Raw genomic sequence first — 25,220 nt, 5'->3', positions numbered from 1 at the left:
CAGCATAAACGCTTTTTTTGTGTGTTTCCAGTCAACTTATTGGTCATTTTGAAATATATTTTACATATTGACAATATATATAATGCAGTGCAGTGTTGATTTAAAGAAAATAATCTTGAATTACACCAAGTGAACTAAAATTTTATGGGTGAAATGGCGGCATGGGGTGACTGTTCTTCCACCCCAATTCCTTCTCCTCTCCCTTCTCCTCCACCCCAATTCTAATTCCCATCATCATCAACCAGGAGCCATCTACATGCACACCTCAAAGTAAGTGTACTTTACTGCATTTATTTTTAGTTTGCATGTAATTTTCGGTGAGCTGGAACCAATTACCCAAATACCCATTGAAACAATGGTTTCGGTTAACGATTTTTTTTGGTTAACGAGCAACCTTCTGGAACGAATTGTGCTCGTTAACCGAGGGACCACTGTAAGACCCTTGTCGTTGACGCGATGAGTATAATTCGATCAAAACCTGTTGAATACAATTCACATACAACAACTGCTGGTACATCAGGACACAGTTTGAATAATACTATCAATATACAGTACATAATTACTCTTATTAAAGTTATTTAGAGTTCTCAGAGGATTCAACAGTTCACAATCACACTCACGTTTTGAGGTCTAGGGTTAGACCAACGAGAACAAATCTAATGTCCTGCAGAAAGATATTGACTGACGAGAATCAAGATGCTGCCTTTGCAGTAGAAGGTGTTAGACTGTCCCTCGGGCAGTCACACAGCTGCTACCAGCTCCATATCGCTTAGTAAGCTATTCTGAGTTGTAAACAGTTTCTTCACCTTACATGTGGCAGGCGCGCACAATTGCACTTGGCTATAACATTGGGGTTGTTAAACTTCAGGCTGGTTAAGGTGGAGGTTGACTCTTCAGGTAAGCACTTGGGGTGGCTATTCTTCTGGTGATCCATAAAGCTTAAATTTACGAAGGGTCTCAGCCTCAACTACATCACTGATGTCAACCATTTTTTTTTCTTCTACACATCATACACTCCTCTCATTTTATTTATTTATGCCCCAACCATTTCCTCTCATTCTTGAGGTAACTGCCCCATGATCCACCTTACACACAAGTGAGACTGGAGAAAATATAATCTTTCTTTTTTTATTCAGTCTGCTATTATTTCATGGTTACTTTTAATTTATGCAACGTAACACTTTATGTAAGTCTTTCAAGCTATACTTGCAGCACATATTTTATTAATTACAAATGATTTTGTTGTAATATTTTTTTAAACTCATATCTACTACATCCACATTTTTTCTATTGAACTTTTTTAGATAACTTTCATAATCCATTTTCATCTTCATCTCATTGCATTTTTTGGAAATGTGAAAAGTGACTCCTCTTTTAATGAATAGCAGACTAATAAGGGTTTAATTGTTTGTTCCACATGGTTTAAAAAAAATAATTATTGAGTCATTGAAAAAAATTTCAGGTAATCAAGTGTTTAGAATTAGGCGTGCTAAGTCGCTGTGCAGGACCACTGTGTGTGAGTGCCTTGACCCTGTGTGTACTGGAGATGAGAGACTCAATGATCAAACTGCTGCGAGAGGTCATGCTAAATTTGTCTAAGATCACTGCTACTGTTCAGAATGCACAACCCATCTTGGAGTTCCTGTCAAGTAAGTTGATGTCCTGTACGTGAATTTCAAGAATGAACCATTTTGTGCAGCAATAAGATAAAAGAAATTTTATCTCAAATATTATATATTGCATAAGTATATTTGTAAATACAGTAGTAATGATGATGCCTACAGTGGAAAGTTTTTAATTAATTTAAATTTTTACAGCTCTTCTTCACCTGCCGAAAGTATATGCAAGCTTCGTGCCTGACCAGTACATGTCGATATTTGCAATAGCCATACCATACACAAATCCATTCAAGTTCAACCACTACATTGTATCCTTAGCCTACCACGTCATTGCAATGTGGTTCCTCAAGTGTCGGTTGCCATTTAGAAGGGCATTTGTGCCTTTCATAGCTAAGGTACAGTAATTGTTTAAAATGTAATTTTAATCATAATTCTGATTTTATTTTTTTCCTACTCAAATACAGGATGACTAGAATCAAGACCAAATGTAAGTTCTCCTATCTCTTGCTGTTATTCTGTCATTATTGCTGGTGTAACAGAAATGTTCTGCTATGATACTTACCTTTCACGAGACCCAAGTATCTATTGGGTTTACCCTTACCACCTCATAGTACAACCTAGCATCACTTCAGTAGCAACACAATATTCTTCAAAAATCACTCAATGTCATTCTGTCTGGTCATTCGAACAAGTTGCCCCCTTCCTGGATGTCCATCCTCTCACTACTAGTGTGTCTTTCATCCCATCTCTCTCTATCCTTTTTGGTCATCCCTTCTCTCTTCTACTACCCACTTCTGAATTATATGCTCTTTTTACCAGGGTTGGAGCAATTACACCTTTTTAAGTCAATTACAAATACTTGCCTGAATTTTTTATTACAATTACAATTCAAATGTTGAAATACATTACAATTACAATTTGAAAATCAAAAGTTAATTTATAATTACAATTACAAGTTTCTATATGCTAGCTCACCCTTTGAAAAGAAAACCGTCATTCTGTCTAGTTATAAGGCTAAACCCGTATTGAATGTGTTTCACTTAAAACTACTGTATTGTGAAAAAAAAACAGATATCGGCCATCAAGATTCCAGTGCAGTCCATGTACAGCTGCTCCTTGACTTACGACGGGATTAGGGACCTAAATCCAGGTCGTAAGTCGAATTGGTCAAAAGTCGAAAATGCTTAAATAATACATATAAAATATAAAATGGGTGTCTCTTTTCTTTTCAGCACCACAAAACTCTCACTTTTAAGCTTGCCAGCCATTTTAAAGTGAATTACAAACAAAAATTTTGTCAGTACACAGCGCAATCACTAACATCGGGACTCGAAAATATGTAATTTGACAAAATTTTGGTACAGCTGAGGCGGTCGTATGTCTGGGTGGTTGTAAGTCGAGTAGGTCGTAAGTCGAGGAGTAGCTGTATACTGCAAGTTACACTTAATATTTACAAAGCTGGGAGTTTTACAAATAATTCACCATTACACTTTATCATAAACAATGACCTGAAAGAAGCAACACCAAGTTGGGCTCTGTTGGCTGTGAAATAATTTCCAGCAATGCTGAAAACTCGCTCGGATGGAGTAGATATTGCAGTACACCTCATCAGCTCCCTTGCCAGGTTCTTCAGTGGGTGCAAAGTTGGGGGCACTTCTTTCCAGTAGAGCATTGGATTATTTGAAAATGGGATAGTTCCTTCTTCCACATATTGTCTCAACAACAGACTCACTGTACTTCCCTCTGATGCTCATTGATTTTGTGGCTAAGTTGAAGATGGTGGTATGAAGGAGAAAAGTATGGGTCTTCCTCTGTTGACCCCTCCTGAACTTTCTCTGATTCTTCCAACATTTCCTTGATATCAATCAGTACCTGGTCCTTCTGTTCCTGTGATGACAGCCAGTCTAGTTTGAACTTAGGATCCAGAAAAGCCGCTGCTCGAACATCCCTCATTTCTATGTATGGGTCCAACCTTTTCTTCACCGAGTCCATCAGAAATCTAGCCAAAGGCTCACAGTACTGCAATTGGCAGTTGCATGGGTGGCAATCCGTGGAATGACCATGGTCATGATGGCGGTTGATTTGAAAATGTAATCGGGGGACTGAGTTCACAATTACAATTAAATTACAATTACATGATTATCATTTAAATTACAATATAAAACTTTTTCAATTACAATTACAATTTTCTTGTAATTAATCAAAAATTTCTTGTAATTAATTAAAATTTTCTTGTAAATAATTACATTTCAATTAAATTACAAATACAATTATTCCAACCCTGCTTTTTACAAAGCTTTTGCTTACCATCTTATCAATACAGTGGGGTATGCTATAATGAATCTAATTGGTTCTAGAACCTCGTTCGTTATAGCATTCGTTCGTTATAGGATTAATCCGTTCCAGGCCCCCAAATACAACCACTTAACACTGAAAAAATTATGTGGAAAATGTAAAAAATACGGTACTTTATCTTACCTTAGTGTTGTTCAGCATGCAGGGCAGGAGGCAGAGGGGGAGGGGGGAGGAGAGAATTATGGAGAAGAGGTGGAAGGAGAAGAGTCATCCTTCCTAGCCCTCTTTGGTGACTGTCTCACAGGCACTTTGTCTGTAGGTTCTTTTGTTACCTATTTAAAGAAGGAATCCAGGGTTGGCTGCTTCAACCTTGATTTCTGGACCTTCCAAAAGTAGTTCATAACATTGTCATTAAACACACTGATGGCCTTTTGCACAGAACCAACATCAGGATGATAATCCTCAGCAAGTTTGGACAGTTTGCTCCAGCAAAAGAACGCATCCTTGAGATCCTTGGCTGGAATGATGCGGCTTTCCTCCTTGTCCTCATCCTCCCCTGACTCCTCAGAAGTTAAGCTCCGCTTCAGTGTCTCGTTTTGTTCTTTGTGAAGCTCAAGCAGCTCCTCAGTGGACAGTTCCTTACTGTGCTCTTCCACCAACTCCTCAACATCATCATCATACACTTCCAGGCCCATGGAATTGCCCAGAGACACAATTTCATGAACAACAGCCTCTTCTTCTAACTCTTCGAAGCCTTCAAAGTCTCTTTGAAGCACACATTCAGGCCACAATGGCCTCCAAGCAGCACAAAGACACCTCACAGTAACCTCTTTCCAGGCTGAGGTAATTAAAAAAACAGCATCTGCTGTATTGAAGTGACTCTTACAGAATTCCTTCAAACTAACATCACTGGAAGAAGTCGACACAAAACATTGCCTTTGTGTACAGCTTCTTAAAGTTAGAAATTACCTGTTGATCCATGGGCTGGATGAGAGGTGTTGTGTTGGGTGGCAAGAAGTGCACAGTGATGAAGTTCAACTCCTCTGGCAATTCAACCATCAAATTAGGAGGGTGGGCTGGTGCATTGTCCATCACCAACAAAGCTTTCAGTGGAAGATTATTCTCCCTGAGGTATTCCCGAACACTGGGTCCAAACGCCTCAATCACCCACTCAGAGAATAAATTCCTGGTCACCCAAGCCTTTGGGTTTGACCCCAACATAACACCAAGGCAGGTCTTCCTAATGTTTTTGAAAGCTCTGGGGTTTTCTGCATGGTACACAAGGAGTGGCTTTATTTTGCAATCACCAGAAGCATTAGCACAAAGAAGGAGGGTAAGCCTGTCTTTCATTGGCTTATGGCCAGGGACAGAAGTTTCCTCCTTGGTAATGTATGTACGGCGAGGCATTTTTTTCCCAAAAAGTCCAGTATCATCACAGTTGAATACCTGCTGAGAAACAAAGCCTCCCTCTTTAATCACATTCAAAAAAATGTCATGGTGTTCCTTAGCTGCTTCCTTATCTGCACTAGCAGCATCACCATGTCTCACAGCACTATGTAATTTATTTCTCCTTCTGAAACCAGTAAACCACCCCTTGGTACCCCTAAACACTGGCACATCACTATCACTTGCACTGGGAGTCTTGGCTTTAAGGTCCTCAAACAATTGTCTGGCCTTCTCACAAATTATAGCTTCACTAATGCTATCACCTGCCATTTCTTTCTTCTTTATCCACACTAAGAGTAAATTTTCCGTCTGCTCAATCACATTACACCTTGCTTTGCTAAGTCTAGAGATTCCCTTAGCCACTTGCACAGTTTTCAACTCCTCTTTATTCTTCAAAATCGGACATATAGTCGATTTAGCCATCCCATACTCATCACTAAGTTTCGCAATGCTTGTTCCATCCTCACGTTTCTTTATGATTTCTTTTTTAGTTTCAAGAGTTATGAGCTTTCTCACTCGCTTTGGACGATTCATTGTTACAGTTGTACACTTGTATAACAAATATTTATACAAATAACTCTATTTCCACATCAAAAGACAAAATTTCAACAATAACAGAGATGCACTGGCTACACAATGAGACAAAGATGGCGCCTGACGCTCTTCTTGTGGGTCACGGTACAACAATATTCATGCGCCAGGCGAAATAGTCCCGTATTCATCCGCGTTTGTTGTAGGAGTTGCATTCGTTATAGCATTCTCAATTTTATAGGTAGAACCATTCGTTATAGGAATATTCGTAGTAGGATCCGTTCGTTATAGCATACCCCACTCTACTGTAGTAAAAGCTCTGTTTATGATTATTTCGGTTAAATAAACTATTATATTTTATTAGTTAATTGTTTTTCTAAGAATTTTATAATGTTTACCAATTTTGCCAACCATAAATTAGCCATTATACCAAGATGGCAAGGAGTGGACCTTTACTCAAAGGTGATTGATTCTAATATGACTTGGCTTATGGCTTCATGAGAGTTATAACCTGGCTGCTGGCTTTATAGGACTCATATGATAACCAGGCTTGTTTGGGTAACAAATCTTCATGTAAATTTCTTTTCCCTATTGTTTAGGTGATTTAATATCTTATGTTTAATTTTCATTTTTAAATAATTCTTAAAATCTGAAGGGAATCTTTGGCAATTTCAGAGCTACATTTGAATAATGCTGTACCCTTTCCATAGAGAGTTGGCATTGTAGCTGAGAAACTGAGGTATAGTTGTCTCCACATGAACATACCACAGCCTGGGAGTGTGTGAGGGCACAGGTATTAGATGTGGCAATGCAGCACCATAGACATGGGCGTGAAACCATGGATTGCCCTATTTGCCAGTTCCCTTTACTTCTGTCTTAGTCACTCAGTCATGGCTACTCAACAATTCTGCATAACTTAAACAAATAAAGCATCCACGTAATAAGTGTTCTTCAGCATTGATGTGTGTCTTCACAAATATGGTAATTTCACTGTGTCATGCCCATTCATCCTTGACAGCAGTGCTGCGTTGCCACAGATCGTACCCAAACCCTCACATGCTCCCAGGTTTTGGTACATTCATGTGGCGGCAACTGTACTTCTACAAATCATATTACTGATCATTTAGAACTAGTACGATGGTATATCTAACCCTATTAGCCTCAGGGTACATGGACTCTCCCTCTGTTTAGGAAAGGTACTCATAAGGTTAATTGAATGTGTGATTAATAAACTTTCAATTCATTTATGTGTGTACTGTTAATGCATTTGCCTTTACATTACGTATTCATTTTACAGACTCCTTTGTTCTATAATCGCCCAGTAAGGAGATGAACCTTCCACATCAACTTGATACAGTTTATTTCTGTCAAACCTGGCAAATACAAATAATCAATTTACAAGAAAAAACTTAATACTGGCACACAAATGAGAACATTATATTAATAGTAACACAATATAAGCTGCATATCATCAGAAGTTGCTCAATTAATATTCTTCACATCCACAGTGAAACACAATATTTTTACACATACATATTGCAGGTCTGGCTTGGACCAGAAAGCCTCAGGTGTGTTTAGCACGATCAGTTGAGAGATACTGGTTATATTTTATCATCTAAAGGCTCGGGTGAATACATCAATCCAATTCAGCATATACTGTACACGTCTTGCTCCTCATGTGGGGGTGACTCACCATCGCCTGCTTGCTTAGGACACAACAACACTTCTCTCATCACTCTTATCACTCTCCCCTAATTGCCCTCACCACTCTTATCACTACAGTACTATGATTACCCAGCGGTGAGCACGGTTCCGCTAATCCGCTAACTGCTAATTAGCGAAGCTAACTTTCTCGTAAGCGGATTAGCGTTTTCGTTAACTTTGGAAACCATTAGCAGACCAATTAGCTTTCGTTAACTTTAAGTCCGCTAACAAAATTTATACATGTTTGTTCCTGTCTGTTGTAAGCGTGTGACGCCGCGACACGTATCTCCAACAGCCAGTCAGGCACGCTTGGCTGACTGCTTGTTAGTACGTGTAAACGTGACAAGACATGATTTGTCAACGCCGCGCTGCAGCAGCTGAGCTGCATTGTGTACTTCCGCAGTTCTGAGTTCAGTTCACTTACGACGTATAATGACTAAGACCAACAATAAGTTACATAAAAATGCACTGGTATAATGTGTATGTGGTTGGTATTGCATATTTACATGAATAATGAATAAGGCCAATAGGTTGTATGAGAATGCAAATTAATTATTTGTGAAATTGTGTACAGTGTACACCTTGATAAGGGGATCATCATCTGATCTTGGCATGCTACTATTTGCTACCTATGCTATACAGTATTATAGTTTTGGATTCGTTTAATACTTTCTGTCTTTTAGTACAGTAAATAAAGATTATAAAGTGTATGTTGAAACTTGAATGTAAACTAATGTTTAATTTCATTTGTTCATTTAATTATTTGTGTACACCTTGATCATCATCTGATCTTGGTGTGCTATACCTTTTTGGAAAGCTCTATGTCTAAGGATTATAGAGCCCCCCCCCCTCTCCCCCCCCAAAAAAAACGAAGCTAAATTCATATAATAAACGTTAGCGGTTAGCGTTAGCTTCCTCTAATTTTTTTAGCTGTTTAGTGGTTTAGCATTAGCTAGCAGATTAGTGGTTAGCGAAGCTAACTTTTTGTTTAGCTGTGCCCATCACTGTGATTACCGCTGTCCAGCGATAAACGTTCAGTTGAAAGTATTAGGTCTTTCATTGCAAATGAGTTACAGTCGGCCCTTAACATACGCGGGGGTTACGTAACAGAGATACCCGTGGATGTTAAGAATCCGCGTATTTTTGCTGCCCCCTAAAAAACCTTTGGCCCCCATGTCCTTATTTACCGTATATACCTGTGTGTAGTTCGAGTTTTTAAGACCAAATTATTTGGCAAAAAATTGGGGGTCGACCTCAAACGGGTTATAGTTTCGTTAGGTTGAAAAATATTTACCAGTAACTACCAGAAAACAATGGAAACGATGCACCAACGCACCACCAGCTGTGAGTGTCGGTACAGTTGCCAGGGCAGATCTCTTGCGTCATCATAGCAAGCCCAAAGTAGCCAAATCCATGGTATGGTAGCACAAGATGATGTAAAACATAAAGTATTCATTTATTAAAGTGTATTTATAGATACTGTACATAAATTTTTGTTCATTACATTTGAAACATCAATCTTTGTTAATTAAATTTGAACAAAAGAAAACTACGAAACCGTATTTTCATTAAGATATTACATCACAAGTATATTTTACCTTAACTGTGACTGAATGAATATATTCTCGGAAATAAATATGGAAATGTAATATTTTTGCTGGAATGACGTACATATTACAGTGGAAAGTGGGATAAAATCATGACGAAAACAATGACTTTCGCTTTCTTTCGTTGTTCAAAAGATTTTACCGTAATCGCTTTTCGAATAGTTTTCAGTTAAAAAGCTGTTGTACTCGTACTGTATTACAATAATATTCTATCCTATCATTAACCTTATAATCCCACAACTGAAAACCATTCGAAAAGCGATAACGGTAACATCTTTTGAACGAAAGAAAGAGAAAGTCATTGCTTTCGTCACAATTGTATTCCACTTTCCACTGTAATACGAAGATCATTTCAGCAAAAATATTACATTTGCATGTTCTCAGAAATAAATGGTAGGTTTGTTGAAACGTAATGTACAGTATTTAATATTAAAATGCAAAAAGAGATATAAAAACAATTAATACGCCCGTAATGTACTGACTGGCATCTCCACTCGTCCCTGCTCCCGCCAGTCACCTCCTCCCCGCTCTATCCCTCCGCCTCCTCCACATCGTCACTACTGTTGTATTACAATAATATTCTATCCTAATTCACTTGAATAAATACTACGATACCACATTTCTGAATATTTTCATTAAAATCCATCAAAATCATTTTCCTTGTCATCGTCTTCAACACCAAACAGCTCCTCCCAGTCTTCTCCTTGAACAGGGCTAGAGGGTACGTGTTTTTCGAATCATTTTCAGTTAAAAAAATGTTACATCACATGTATATTTTACCTAAACTGCGCCCGAATGAATATATTCTCAGAAATAAATAGTAGTTTTGCTGAAACGTGATGTATTTCAATGTAAAATAGGATAAAATACATGACGAAAACAAAAGACTTTACCTAACCTTCCGAGGTTTAAGAGATGTTACTCGTTTTTATAATAGTTTTCGGTTAAAATACTGTTACATTACATTGATATTCTATTTATACTGTGCTTGATATAATGCATTCACGGAAATGTAATATTTTTGTTGAAATGACATGCGTATTCCAGTGGAAAGTGGGATAAAATCATGACGAAAACAATGACTTGCTTTCTTTCGTTCAAAAGATGTTACCGTAATCGCTTTTCGAATGATTTTCAGTTAAAAAAACTGTTGCATCACAAGTGAATTAGGATAGAATATTATTGTAATACAAAAGTTTTTTTAACTGAAAACCATTCGAAAAGCGATTACAGTAACATCTTTTGAACGAAAGAAAGCGAAAGTCATTGCTTTCGTCACTTTCCACTGTAATACGTACGTCATTTCAGCAAAAATATTACATTTCCATATTCTCAGAAATAAATAGTAGTTTTGCTGAAACATATTGTATTTCAATGTAAATTAGGATAAACTACATGAAAACAAAAGACTTTACCTAACCTTCCGATGTTCAAGACATGTTAGTCGTTTTTTTAATAGTTTTCTGTTAAAATACTGTTATACAGTGACCCCTCCGTTAACGAACTCAATCCGTTCCAGAAGGTCGTTCGTTAACCGAAACCATTGTTTCAATGGGTTTTTGGGTAATTGGTTCCAGCTCACCGAAAATTTCCTAAATTCAACAAAAATGGTAGAAAGTTCACTTACTTTGAGGTGTGTATGTAGAAGGCTCCTGGATGATGATGATGATGATGGGATTTAGAATGGGGGTGGAGGAGAAGGAAGAAGAGAAGGCATTGGGGTGGAAGAGAAGTCACCCCATGGCGCCATTTCACCCATAAAATTTTAGCTCTCTGGTGTAATTCAAGATTATTTTCTTTAAATCAACACTGCACTGCATTATATATTGTCAATATGTAAAATATATTTCAAAATGACCAATAATTTGCTTGGAAACACAGAAAAAAAGCGTTTAGTTGAAGAGAGTCTCAAGCAAGATGTTACCTCCAGTGAAAAGAGAGAGAGACTAACTCCTGTTTGCTGTGTTAAGAGGCTGGATGCCGTGCATTAAACTAGTCACTTTACCTTCAATTATGTTCAAAAATTGTTAAAATGACTAAAAAATTGAATATTAAACTTTTAAAATTATTGAATAGTATAAACTTCTTGATATTTACTAAAATAGTAAGGAATTTAAGCCCTAGAACCGATTTATGTATTGGCGGACTGATACTAAAGCTGGTTGCCCGGTCAGTGCAAGCGAAAACATGTTGAGGTCGGTTCGTAAGAACTTCGTTAACCAAATTTTTTTTCGTCAACCGAATTGGAGATCCTTATGGAAGGCAGTTCGTTAATCGAAATTACGTTAACCGAGGTGTTCGTTAAACGAGGGGTCACTGTACTAGTGATATTCTATTCGTACTGTGCTTGATATAATACATTCACGGAAATGTAATATTTTTGCAACTACAATGCTGATGTCAACACAAGCGGGGTTACAGCGAGACTGACTGAGTGAGGGAGAGCTATGCGTGTGTGTGTGTGAGGTTGCGGGAGCATGCGGTGTTCGGTGCCGCGCGCGATTTGAATGGCGCGCGATTTGAATGTACTTCAATTACTTCAATGTTCAGAATATTCCTCCGGTGGGGCAATCCGCATATTTGCAAATCCGTGTATGCTAAACCCGCGTATGTTAAGGGCCGACTGTACTCTGTACATAGCATGGGTTGGCCTTTTATATTTTTGTTGTTGTAGAAGGCTTGTTTTCAATATATCCATTGCTCTTATTGAATTATTAGCAAACAAACCCCTGAAACATGAAATTTATGGCTTCATTACACCTTTTCACATATACGTTGAGACATTGTTATATATCTATTTGACATATTTCATAACCGAATGAAAGAACACATATCGAATGACATTCTAAAATAACTGTTCATTCATGCTAACAGAAATGATTGACACAATTCCTATGTTCTAGTAAAAATAACATCTTAATTTTATGATGGTACATGCACACAATTAATACTTAAGAGAAATAGAGAAATACAGTCGCCAAGTTAATGTCCATTCAAATATTGGACTCCACTCCCTCCCCCTCTTCTCACACTACACTGCTGGCTCTTCCCTCTCTGAGAAATTTTGGGGGGAAAACCACTAAATTTTAATAAATAATACCTCAAACTAAAGTTAGGATAATACAATTGACATTGCTGGATTCCTTGTAAGACCAGGAATATTTTGAATATAAATGTCATATATTTGGCACAAAAGATAACATATTTACTCAGAGTAAACATTATATCTAAAATTTGTATGTCTAATCCAAATCTATGATGTTTATATTCAAAATGATCACCAAATTGTAAGAATTCCAGCAATATAAATTATATTCTGGCCGGGTAATTTGTATGAATTTTATGAGCTAAAACAAATATCTTCAGTTAATAAAAAAAAAAAAAAATTTTTCACCACACTATCTGTCAATCAAAGTACCCCACAATGCCTCCCCCCCTCTTCCAACCACAGGGTCTGTCCCAACCCTCCCCCCCACCCCCCACCAGTCCTCCCTTCAAGAGATGTTGGGTGAAAAAACTAAATTTTAACATTTAGTATTAAATAATATCTCAGATTAAAGTTAGGATAATATAATTGACATTGCTGGATTCCTTGTAAGACCAGGAATATTTTGAATATAAATGTCATATATTTTGCACAAAAGATAACATATTTACTCAGAGTAAACATTACATCTAAAATTTGTTTGTCTAATGCAAAAATCTATGATGTTTTTATTCAAAATGATCATCAAATTATAAGAATTCCAGCAATGTAAATTATATTCTGACCCGGTAATTTGTATGAATTTTATGAGCTAAAACAAATATCTTCAGTTAATAAAAAAAAAATATTCTTCTCACGGTAACAGATGGTCGGTCCCTCCCTACCAGATGTGTGGGAAAACCAGAATATTTACCTTTTTAGTAATAAATAATACCTCAAACTAAAGTTAGGATAATATAATTGACATTGCTGGATTCCTTGTAAAACCAGGAATATTTTGAATACAAATGTCATATATTTTGCACAAAAAATAACATATTTACTCAGAGTAAACATTATATCTAAAATTTGTATGTCTAATGCAAAATCTATGATGTTTATATTCAAAATGATCATCATATTGTAAGAATTCCAGCAATGTAAATTATATTCTGGCCGGGTAATTTGTGAGCTAAAACAGGCAGGCAGGCAGGGTGGCAGGTGGGGGGTGGGGCGAATCTAAAAATAGCTCTCAAGCCGGACACTCTGCGCGTATATGTGGAAAAAAACCCTGTTAAGTGAAAGTTCGGCTCTGGCGAGGCACCGCGTATATGTTATATGTGAAATCGCGCAAAGCGGAAACCGTGTTAAGCGGGGTATTACTGTATGTGAAAAGGTGTATTTCTTTTTTAATGGGTACTGTAATATAAAAAAAAAGAAAAATTAAGTTATTTTATTTAATCACATAGCTGCTTAAGAAATCTGGAAAATAGTTTGTCAAGATGCCATTGCCTCTCCCAGATGCAACCATTGTAGGTGGTGAATGATACAAATTGGTAGTTCTGCCGGCATCATAAATAAGTGACATTTTATATGTGGCTGTTTTATTATAAACAAGATGCATCATTTGGTCTAGCTACAGCTATTGTATATACTACAGATTACATTTGATCTGATTTAAAATTTTCTCTGGTTTTAATGGAGATATCTTTTAATTTCCTAGTGGTGAGTGACTTAGTGTCACTGTACTGTAATGGGTTGATTCTGTCCAACCCAATCAAGAAGTTAATCTGTGGTTAATGACATAGTTTTGGCTTTCACGAATAGTGACTGGAGATGGTATTTATTAAACCTTCTAGTTAAGATACCTTGGGTAAATAAAAAAATATAGTAATGAGTTATTACAGAAATTAAGACAGGATCTTGCTCCCCTTTGCCCAAGTGAGGATGAAGACAGAATTGTACAGTATCTAATGTGACCAGAAGAGCTGAGGGTCTTGTTGGTGTTAGATTACCTCTTTTAGAGGATTCCAGAAACAGGTTCCCTAGGGCCCCAAAATTGATTTTGAATGGATTAAGATAGCTGAGCCACATAGGAACTCTGTTCCAAATCGGAAGATTCATTTATCTTAAAGGTTTTTTGGTTGAAGTGATTCATGAAAATTTAATTTGGCCATTAGGCTCAAGTTGTTATCTGTTACAACTTTTTAATGTCGTAAATCCTTGGCAGTTCACAGAATAATTTTAGACATTAAATGACTTGATCCATGCCTAAGTTAAGAATTAGGAATTAATCATTAACCCTCACCAAGCTGATTCCTCTTCCTTAAGGGGCATTCTTAACTAAATATTTTTGGGCTGTATTTTCAAAAATTACTCGTACAGATCTATGTATTTTGAAGGATTGAACACGGAAAAAATTATGAAAAGTCTATACTCACCCTGTAGTGCCTGGTAGAATTGTCAAGTTGCAGATGGAATGAACTGGTTGGAGGGGAAGGTTGGGTCCCAGTGGTGGTGGTAGGAGGAGGGTGGTAACTGGAGGAGGTGTGTGTGTGGGCAGACTGAAAGTTGCTGCTCCTAAATCAAGAGCGAGCATCCCATGATCCTTAGCCAATCAAGTCACACCTTCTATCAGAAACAAATCCTGCAATTTTCATTAAAAAATGTGTGAATTATGAAATTGCAATTTTCATTAAAGAAAATAAGGCATGAATTTGAAAAATTCAAATGAAGTCTTTAGCGTGCAAGACAGGCATGCAAAATACTCATTTGGCCGCTGTAGCATTTATTGGGTTAAGTACCATTATACAGGTTGTACCTCTCTAGTCCGGCAACCTCGGGACCTGACCGGTGCCGGACCATGGAAATTTCCAGACCATGGAAATTTACCCTTTTCCTGGATAGATAGTGACTTGTGCTTACGCTTGGAAGCACTAGCACCACTTTCTCTGCTTCATGGTCTCTTTGAAGACATATTGAAAGGTTAAATGTCGTACAGTAGCTTCTCAAATTTCGCGAGTTTTTAATTCGACGTTTTCTATTTAACACCAAAAAAATAACACATTTAAAAATTTTGACGGCGGAAACTCGAATTTTGACGGGTTTGAACGGCCCACCAACGTTCAGACGACGTGCACAATCGTATAAACAGCATCATTTCTCTTATGTACAAAAGTTTCATTATTGTTTATTACTGAAAGTCTTTTTGATTGAATTAATGTTTGTGTGTGCAAAATGAGCAATACAATTCATTAATAATACGTAGAATATTAAAACACGAGGAAATGAGACAGCATTGTTTTCGTTGATTACAAAACCAGTGACTGACTGGTTCTACATATAAAACTGAAGAAAATAAGACCCTGGTTGTAGCAGTAGTAAAATTAATATGGTTGTTTTAAGTAATGTTATTTAATGTTAATAAATGGAACAATAGAAGTAGCTAACGATAATGGTAAAGAAAAAAAGAGAGATCGCGTATGTAAGTGCGCACACGTGAAAACATATCGTCATTACTTTACATAAGCATATGAAAGCAACACTTATTTACTGTTCATATATATTTTAATTAATGTTTCTGAATTTGTTTTTATTGAATTAATGTTTGTGTGTGCAAAATTAACAATACAATTTATTAATAATGAGGAGACGACACGGCTGCCGGCATTGTTTATGTTAAAGCTTACAAAACCAGTGACTGATTGGTTCTACATATAAAACTGAAGAAAATATGACCCTGATTGTAGCTGTAGTAAAATTAATGTAAAAAAAATTAATATGGTTGTTTGAAGTACCTGTAATGTTATTTAATGTTAATAAATGGAACAATATAAGTAGCTAACCATTAATGGTAAAAAAAAAGTGAGACTGCTCGTATGTAAGTGCGCACATGTGAAAATATATCGTCATTACTCTACATAAGAATATGAAAGCAACACTTATTTACTGCTCATATATATTGAAGGGTTAAATGTTGTACTCTGTATAGACAAGCAGAGAGAGAGAGAGCAGCCGAACTGCCGGATGTAAACAAACCTTAATTTCCCGCGGCTTTTTTTTTTTTTAAGGGGATTAGCCCACCCGGGCATAGGTCACTGACCCACATTGGGGCCTGAGGGGCAAAAATTTAATACTCCTGTAATAATAATAATAATTCAGATAAAAAAAAAAAAGAAAAAAAAAAAAGAAAGCTGCCTATCTACCTATTGGACAAACTAAAATCGTTCCGGACCACAGAATGCGGGACTGAGAGTACAACACGAATGAGGCATGGATCGAACCCCAGCTCAGATCCCTCATTTTCCTTTTTGGAGTGCATACTGTAGGGTGCAAGTGTTAATATCTTTGAGAACACTCATTCTTCCGTTAACGCTGACGTGTCAGGTTCCTCCCTTTTTTTTTTTTTTTTTGTTAGTTATAGTTAGAATGATTGATTGTATTTTTTATAATTAAATCCCATACATACCTAACAAGGGTACTGGGAATTCTTATTGTTAAACTGGAGACTTTTGACTATACGTGAGTTGCCTGATCAGTGCTTGGTTATAAGATGTGATTTCAGAATCGGTCCAACATTTTTTTCATGAAAATAAAGATGAAAATGAAATACAGAAAGTTTGAATACAGGTAGCAGAGAATTGATAAAAAAGGATATTCAGATGTATATGAACTGATTGAAATAGTTTTGTATTTACATTTTTTTGTTAATGTTTCATTGTGTAATGATTGTCAGGTTACAAAGTAAAGATATTGAGGCAGAAAAACAAGATCATGGAGTAAGAGTTGTAAATATCTGTAAAGTTGTTTAGTATCCATTATATGAAAAGAATTTTCATCTGGCCCAGTCTGCTTAAGCACTAGAAATTTTTGAAGATATGGAAAAACTTTTTGTAGTGTTGTGTACAAAATATCATAATGTTTATATTTTTGGCAGAATTTGAACATGATCCTGCCCGATGAGGAAGCTGCCACGCGGAGGAGAAGTGCCGGTGCTAATGAACAGGTGACACTATTATCCCCTCCAACTTTTTCTCTTCCAGCTTCTTCCTTATAAATCTTTTTTAAACCTTTGAGATATTTTATTTATAGAATATTGTTGAACTGTTTCCTCAGCTGCATCAAATGCTGTAGAACAAAATGCAGAGCTTATTCTTAAGTGATAGGACACTTTTCATTACCATGAGTGTTGAACAACAGATATTACTGTTTTGCTGCTTCTGGTGTAATAATTTAAAATTTTGCTCATGAAGCCATACCTTGGACATGAACAAATTTACACAGAAAGTAGATGCATACAGTACATTCTGGGAAAGAGGAAAGGCTCAGTGCAGCTTTGTGTTAGCATAGTGGCAACTGCAGTAGCCTCGGATTATTTTATGACTTTTGATTTCCATTTTATTTATTTTACTTCTGCTTAAATTACTACCATTTTCATATAAGTGAACCCATGGTTGTCTGAGAGGAGGATCCAGATTAGCTGAAGGTCGAAATATCAAGATTAAGTACAGGTGTATAGAAAACACCCCCATTTGACACAACAGTTCCCAGATGACCACGGAGTGAATTATTGTTATAGTACAATACAAAGTCCTAAACACAAAAACCTTGGGGTCTTGGGTTTTTTTTTTTTTTTTTTTTCAAATTGAAATTTTCAAGCCATATATAAATTTTATATCTCAGAATTCTTTATAAATTAATAATAATAAAAAAAATATATAGTAAATAATGATAATGGCAACACCTTTACTGTACCTGTCCCACACCAGTGGTAGTGACCAAGTTAAATGAGAATAAGGTCCTGTTCAAACTGGTTTACGTGCAGCATAAGCATTCATAATTAGAATATTAAATAATGAATAATATGAAATAAGTTGTACTGTACTAAGAGAGAGAGAGATTTTCTTTACAAACTCAATACTGTATAGACTAATTATGGAAGAATGAAGAAATATCTGGTAAAAGAGGATAATGACAACACATCCTGCACCTGCCCCCACCAGTGGTAGTCAACTATACATGAATAAGTCCTCTTTACTCACAAGCTTCATGTTCTCTCATGGACTTTCTTACATAAAACACATTTTACTCAAATTCGTAAGAAGAAGAATAAGTGAGAAGTAAAGAAAACGAGTAAGGATTACAAAGATAAAGAGGCATAAGAGAAAGAAAAAGGAATATGGAATAAGAGTAAAGGAGAAGAAGTAAGAATAAGAATCATTTTAAACACTTTAAATTTATTATAAATTAGAAAAAAGTAATGGAGGATGCTTTGAACATTTGGATAAGGTGCATACAATTATATACAGCGTCACTAAGTGATCTAATGATTCAGGCTGAGACAACAGAAATTCACGCTCATTTCCCCGAGAGATGGGAAGCCACCTCGTGACAGTAAATTCACAGCAGCCAGGGCTGGCTTCACAGCTTTATTAAACATGCTGAGTTAAGCCACATGATTCACTGTGGAGGCTGCATCAGCTTTGGTAGAAAGAGTGAAGGTAGAAAATGCATTAAACGATAGAGGAGGGTGCAGGAAACAAAAATAATTTTGGGTTTATTTAGATGACGAAGAAACTAGCATATATATACCTGTATATACAGTAAAACCTCGATAAATTGTACTTAAATATATCAGAAGTCACTTTTTTCGGACTCAGATGCTCTGGTCACCAGAAATAAAAAAAAATAATAAAAAAAAAATTAAGAAATGGGGAAGATTACCCTGTAATTAATAAACCTCATGAAATGTACTACACTTATTGAATACTGTACAGTGGTCTAATCAGGTTTTCTATAGTCCTGCTGAGAACTAAGACACTTGAGTATGGAAGCAGGCTGGGGCTGATCAGGTGTTGCCACATTTGTCAGGTTTATTTATTTATTGATTCAGTATTATGTTATCATATGATTGGCCTTTTATGGTATATGGTTCATAATGAATAATATAACATCTTCAGTTATAGAGAAAAAAAGTACAATACTGTCTGTAATTTGTAATATGACTTGAAAATAAAAGGATAAGTTGTGTCAGGTTATTTACTCAAGATGTGTTCGTGTGAGAGCTTTCAGCAAACCAGCTTACAACAGGGGTCACTATAACACACTGTATAGTATTTTATATGAAGATACCTTCCTAAAAACGTTATTTACTACCTTTTGAGTGTTATGTGATGGCTCAATTTGGCTATTTGTACACTTAGATAACGATTAATGAATAAACCAGAGTATGTGCAGATGCATAATACTGTGCACTACAATATTTCTTATTAAGTGATGATAAATACACTACAATAGTATTAAGTGATGATAAATACACTACATTAGTATTAAGTGATGATAAATACACAACTGTACTCTTCTAATTTACTAAGTGTTGAACACAGAAGTTGTGGTAAGCCAATCAGCTGTTTGCCCTTTGTAAACGAATAACTCACGGTTTTTCAGTCTGGTATCCTTTTTTCAAGAAAACTGATTCTTTTAAGATCATATTTTATCAACATAGTACCAAATGATCCTAAATTATATGAGACTTGTGGTGAAAATACATGAAGAAGTGTTAAAGAAATCTTGGAGGAGGGAGCAGCCCACCCATGCTACCCCCTGTCCCCTCTGCCAGCAGCTCACAGATAAACATTCATCTTCCTCATACAATATACTCCTACACTTATTTGTTCTTATTTTTATCTTTATAGTACTGTACAGTATACAGTTTTCTCTTTGTTCATGAGACAAATGCGTTGGTTACTTACATATAACACTTTACAGTAAATAACAATCATCTCGGTGACAACAGTATTTGATAACGAGACTTACATGTCTGATTTTCAACCCAGTTTGTATATTTTCAGCCACTGGCTGCAACTCTATTAATAAACTGTTTATTATTAATATTATTATTATCTCACACACACATGCACACACACACACTTACTTCAATATTACAGTGGCTGATATCAAATGCCAGGTCCAAATAATGTCAGGTACTGGACATAGGAGCTTGGTATAAGATTTAATACTCTAGGAAAGCACTAGTTGAAGGCAGAGTGACATTAAATTCATATTGACTGATGAACAGGAAGGCTGTCCCTATAGCTAGAACCAGGTCCAAAGGAAAGCAAGACAGAGCCTAGTCACTCAACCAAACAGCAGACCAAACCCTCTCCTAGTGGGTCTCCCAGTCACCACTTTTATGCTGAAACAAGGAGTATGCTCCTTATATCACAATGGAGGAGACCTCTGCTGACCAAGTCCTGCCTTACAACAGAATGTAGCAGGACCTCGGATGGGCAGGAGTCTATACTCTGGAGCTCAGTGGACACTGGTGAACTGGCTACCACCACACAACTGTAGAGTTAAACAAACACCCATCACAACAATGAACTGAACAAACAGTTAATTACAGGCAAATACACCAAGTAACAAATTCACAACTTCATACCAAATATGTGAAACAATATGCAAGTAACACAAGTATATCATATAAAAATACTTACAAAACAGTGAATAAGGAGAGTGGAGGAAACTGTACTTCCAATATGAGAAATGTAGCGTGAGTCATGGTTGGAGGTGGTGGTATCCCAGACACAAGCTCGCTTACCAGTGTTGAACACTTTGCAACACAACCACCACATAAGCTCGCTTGCAGGCTTGAATACTCTCTAATACAGTCACCTTGTAAGCTTATTGTGCTTGAAGGTTTGAATACTCTCTGACACATTCAACACACATGACACTCAAACCCTAACATTGAACTTCTTAAATTAAAACAAATGGACAGATGCCTCTAAACAGGCAACATAGCAGTTTACCAGATGCACATCTGTAGTCACCAAAAGGTGACAATAACTACCCTGACACATTTAACTTCTGTAGGAAAATATCTTAAAGCTGCTGGTTAACATGATTAACCGGCATCCAGTCATATTACCGTTTCTGTTAATTTGTGAGATGGCTGTTATGTATTATGCTATTTAATTTTTATTTTTATCCAATTTTTATAGTTTTTGTACAGTTCTGAATATTTTTCCATGGTGTACCAGAGCACTACATTTGTTTTTGTTTTTAGTAAGGTAATAAACCTTTCAAGCATTGTTTGGTGAATTTCTTGGGCCTAATGTCTCTAACACCTTATTTGGTACAGTATTAACTTGCCCATCATTTTAAATTGCGCTATAACTATTTTGCGAATGTTCTCGGTACCTATTTCACGAAATAACCCGAGGCTACTGTACTAAAAACCATCCACACACACACACACTGTACACCATTGTCTGGCACACTTGACACTTTGTTCTAGACTTTTTATTGTTTAATTTTTTTTTAAGTTTTGCTGATAATTCCAAAAAGCAAAATTGCAGACCACAGTATTGTGTATAAAAAAAAATTGTCCTCTATGAACATGTTATGATAAACATCTGCTGCAGTTCAAGCAGGAAAATTTTCCCATTACAGTGATACAGTATTAGAGATGGATGTCACATCTGCATCTGCAGGTATCAAATTTTCATATCCGCATCTCACTATTATGGCCAGACAGGAATGGTTTATCTAGATTTCTGTTTTTGTAATATCCAGTTTAATAGGGGTTTACTGTATTTGTTTTTTGTTTGTTTTTTCATAAAAGTATTAATTTGAGATTTTTTAACCCCTGGGCTTAGGACTATGGTTGAACCCCCCCCCCTCATGCAGGTATATTCAGGAAAATTTAAAAACTAATACAGGCAGTCCCTGGGTTCCTTATGAGTTCTCTTCCTACTGACATTAAGTCGAAAATGTACTTAAGTAGAAACACATACCCAATGTGCATACTGTACTTATAGATTAATGCTCAAAATCCCACTATATCATAGTTTAAATCTTTATATACATCTAAAATCACTTAATTTAAGAGAAAATAAGAAAAAGAATGACAGAATTCAGTCAATGAAAGTAAAAAAATAATTCATGTGAAGATAGTAGGTAGTATGCAGCTATCAAACAAGGAAGTGCTACTGCCTGGGAAGATATTGGAAGCATAAAGTGTTGTCTAATGTGCTTGGGTGGGCTAATCCCCTCCCCAAAAAATTTAAGTTCAACTTTATGGGACCTCATTCATATCAGCGGATGTTCGTAAGTCGGACGTATGTAACCCGGGGACCCCATGTACTGTAAAAAGCATTTCTAGTCTTACAAACTGGTCATGCATGATATAAACAGGAAATAGATATATGTCCTTATCACAGGTTGGCAACACGTGCTAGGAAGAGATGAGAATGTTTGTGAAGTGAAGTATGTAATGACGCAATAGTATGAGGTAAACAACACTAATTTGTAGGTAGTATGAAGTACAGGACACTTGCTTTACTATGTTATTACTATTTACACTATTAACAATCATTATTACTATTCCAGTAATTGATCACAGTACAGTACTAGATTTGTGCTTGGGGGTTGGGGAAGTAGAAACACATGGTGAAGTGAGTCGAGTCCAAGGAGGAGATTCCTACATCACGAAAGCTGTGAAGCTACTGAGAAGAAACTGGGAGGCTTTTATGTGTGAGTGAGTGAAAGATAAATACCTACTTGGCAATATAATCTAGCCAGGTCTGCCCTTTTTATTCAAACAGGCCAGCGAAAGATCAAAACGTCATGTGACGTGACCCGAAGCTTTACTGACACACGTCACAGGACATGACCTGAAGCCTAGGGGTTAATCACTTAGTATAGTATATTATTAATATGCTCTGTATAATTATCCCATGAGGGTTTTCTTAGTCATTTGACAAACATTTCAGGCATTACGTCATGCAAGAACTAGAATGACTCGTTCTCAATCGTTCTGCCACAGGCGTCTCGAGGAAATAGTAAAGAATGAACCTCAGCCATTATTATGCACTGTATGGATTTTTTTTCCATGAGTTGTGTGGAAGCACTGTGTATTTTGAGGTTTATTTATGAATGTTGCATTAATATAAAGTTATCTCATTGTATTGGAATGTTTGTGGAATATCTATGCAAATGTCTGATTACTCAGAATATGTCGTAAACTTTGAGAGTGTAGCATGAAGATATTCTTGTGGTTGTGAATAGAGTTTCAATGATGTTTCTTAAGTAAGTCATATTTAATATAGTATTAAAAAAACTAAACATATGAAGTTTATAGCTTTTATTTTTCAAAGATTTACCATATGTTTTAAGAAAGGGTTACTAGCAGTCTACAGAAGGTGGCTTCTTCCTGGGTAAGATGGGATTAGTTTGATTAGCTTGAGTTTTGTAATGTACTAAATTGAACACATTTCTTTTGTATGAATTGAACCACTGGTATATGTTGTTAATAATTCCCCTCTCAGTTTATTTATAATCAGTCATTATTCATGCTTCTCTGCCTGACAATTCTCATAATCCCCATTTTAAAAATCCATATCAACCACGTGAATTTTGATGAGTACAGTGCCCGGCACCATTCCCTTAACAAGGACTGAGCAAGGTGACCAGGGTGTTAGTATCTCTCCTGATGCTGCAGCCTCTTGATCACTAACCCTGATTAAAGTACCGCATTACTGTTTGTAACAGATTAACAGTAAAGCTTCCAATAACTAACACAAGTTATTCAATAATGTTTATCTTGGTGTGCATGTAATAGTGTAAGTATCAATCAGTCATGTGCATGAATTTTAAATACAGCTATACCTGTACAGTATTTATTTTTTCTTAGTAATTTACATGACTTCATTGTAAACTTGCATTTTGTTGTGAATAAATAACTGTATGTGATGCATATGTTACCATCAACACTGTATGTGATTATACTTACATGTGCCAGAGAAATAAAATAATTGGAGGATAGTACAGTACAGTGAACCCTCGCTTTACGCAGTTTCACTTTATGCGTTTCTACATTTACGCGGTACCCTGCCAGAACCGGAATTCCCACTTTACGCGGTGCATCTACTCATATACGTGGGTGAAGTATAATTTTTTTATTTAGCTCATTAAATTCATACAAATTATCCGGCCAGAATATAATTTACATTGCTGGAATTCTTACAATTTGATGATCATTTTGAATATAAGCATCATAGATTTTGCATTAGACATACAAATTTTAGATCTAATGCAAGTATTTTGTTTACTCAGAGCAAATATGTTATCTTTTGTGCTAAATATATGACGTGTATATTCAAAACATTCCTTGTCTTGCAAGGAATCCAGCAATGTCAATTATATTATCCTAACTTTAGTCTGAGGTATTATTTATTACTAAAAATGTAAATATACTGTTATAACCCAATCATTTCTCTGGTAGGGAGGGAAGGTGGGGTATTTTGATTGACAGATAGTATTTCGGTAAGTATAATTTGTTTATTTATTGAAGATATTTGTTTTAGCTCATAAAATTCATACAAATTACCGGGCCAGAATATAATTTACATTGCTGGAATTCTTACAATTTGATGATCATTTTGAATATAAACATCATAGATTTTCCATTAGACATACAAATTTTAGATCTACTTTAAGTATTTTGTTTACTCTGAGTAAATATGTTATCTTTTGTGAAAAATATATGACATTTATATTCAAAATATTCCTGGTCTTACAAGGAATCCAGCAATGTCAATTATATTATCCTAACTTTAGTCTGAGGTATTATTTATTACTAAAAAGGTAAATATTCTGGTTTCTCCCAAACATTTCTCTGGTAGGGAGGGTTGGTGGGGGGTGGGGGGGAGGGAGGGACCATCTGGCGAGGTTGGAAGAGGGGGGGAGGCAAGGTGGGGTGTTTTGATTGACAGATAGTGTCGTGAAGAATATTTTTTTTTTTATTAACTTAAGATATTTATTTTAGCTCATAAAATTCATACAAATTACCCGGCCAGAATATAATTTACATTGCTGGAATTCTTACAATTTGATGATCATTTTGAATATAAACATCATAGATTTTGCATTAGACATACAAATTTTAGATCTAATGTAAGTATTTTGTTTACTATGAGTAAATATGTTATCTTTTGTGCAAAATATATGACATTTATATTCAAAATATTCCTGGTCTTACAAGGAATCCAG

At 36.1% G+C, this 25,220-nt stretch overlaps 1 protein-coding gene across 5 annotated transcripts in view; it reads left to right on the top strand.

Annotated features, from left to right (window-relative positions):
- The window catches only part of LOC121871778 (tuberin-like), a 286,863-nt gene that overhangs the window by 163,629 nt on the left and 98,014 nt on the right, over positions 1-25,220 (top strand). For 3 of the 5 annotated variants that reach the window (XM_042374251.1, XM_042374252.1, XM_042374250.1), the window contains exons 16-19: positions 1,463-1,649; positions 1,818-2,014; positions 17,104-17,172; positions 22,943-23,044. In XM_042374251.1, the coding sequence (XP_042230185.1) occupies positions 1,463-1,649; positions 1,818-2,014; positions 17,104-17,172; positions 22,943-23,044 (555 nt within the window). The remainder of the gene's footprint in view (positions 1-1,462; positions 1,650-1,817; positions 2,015-17,103; positions 17,173-22,942; positions 23,045-25,220) is intronic. The other 2 variants (XM_042374253.1, XM_042374254.1) reach the window with 2 other exon arrangements.

The sequence above is a fragment of the Homarus americanus genome, unplaced genomic scaffold (genome assembly GCF_018991925.1).
Source record: "Homarus americanus isolate GMGI-L3 unplaced genomic scaffold, GMGI_Hamer_2.0 scaffold39675, whole genome shotgun sequence".
Taxonomy (NCBI): Eukaryota; Metazoa; Arthropoda; class Malacostraca; order Decapoda; family Nephropidae; genus Homarus; species Homarus americanus.
The sequence above is the reverse complement of the archived record's forward strand: the minus strand, read 5'-3'. Positions and strand labels throughout refer to the sequence as shown.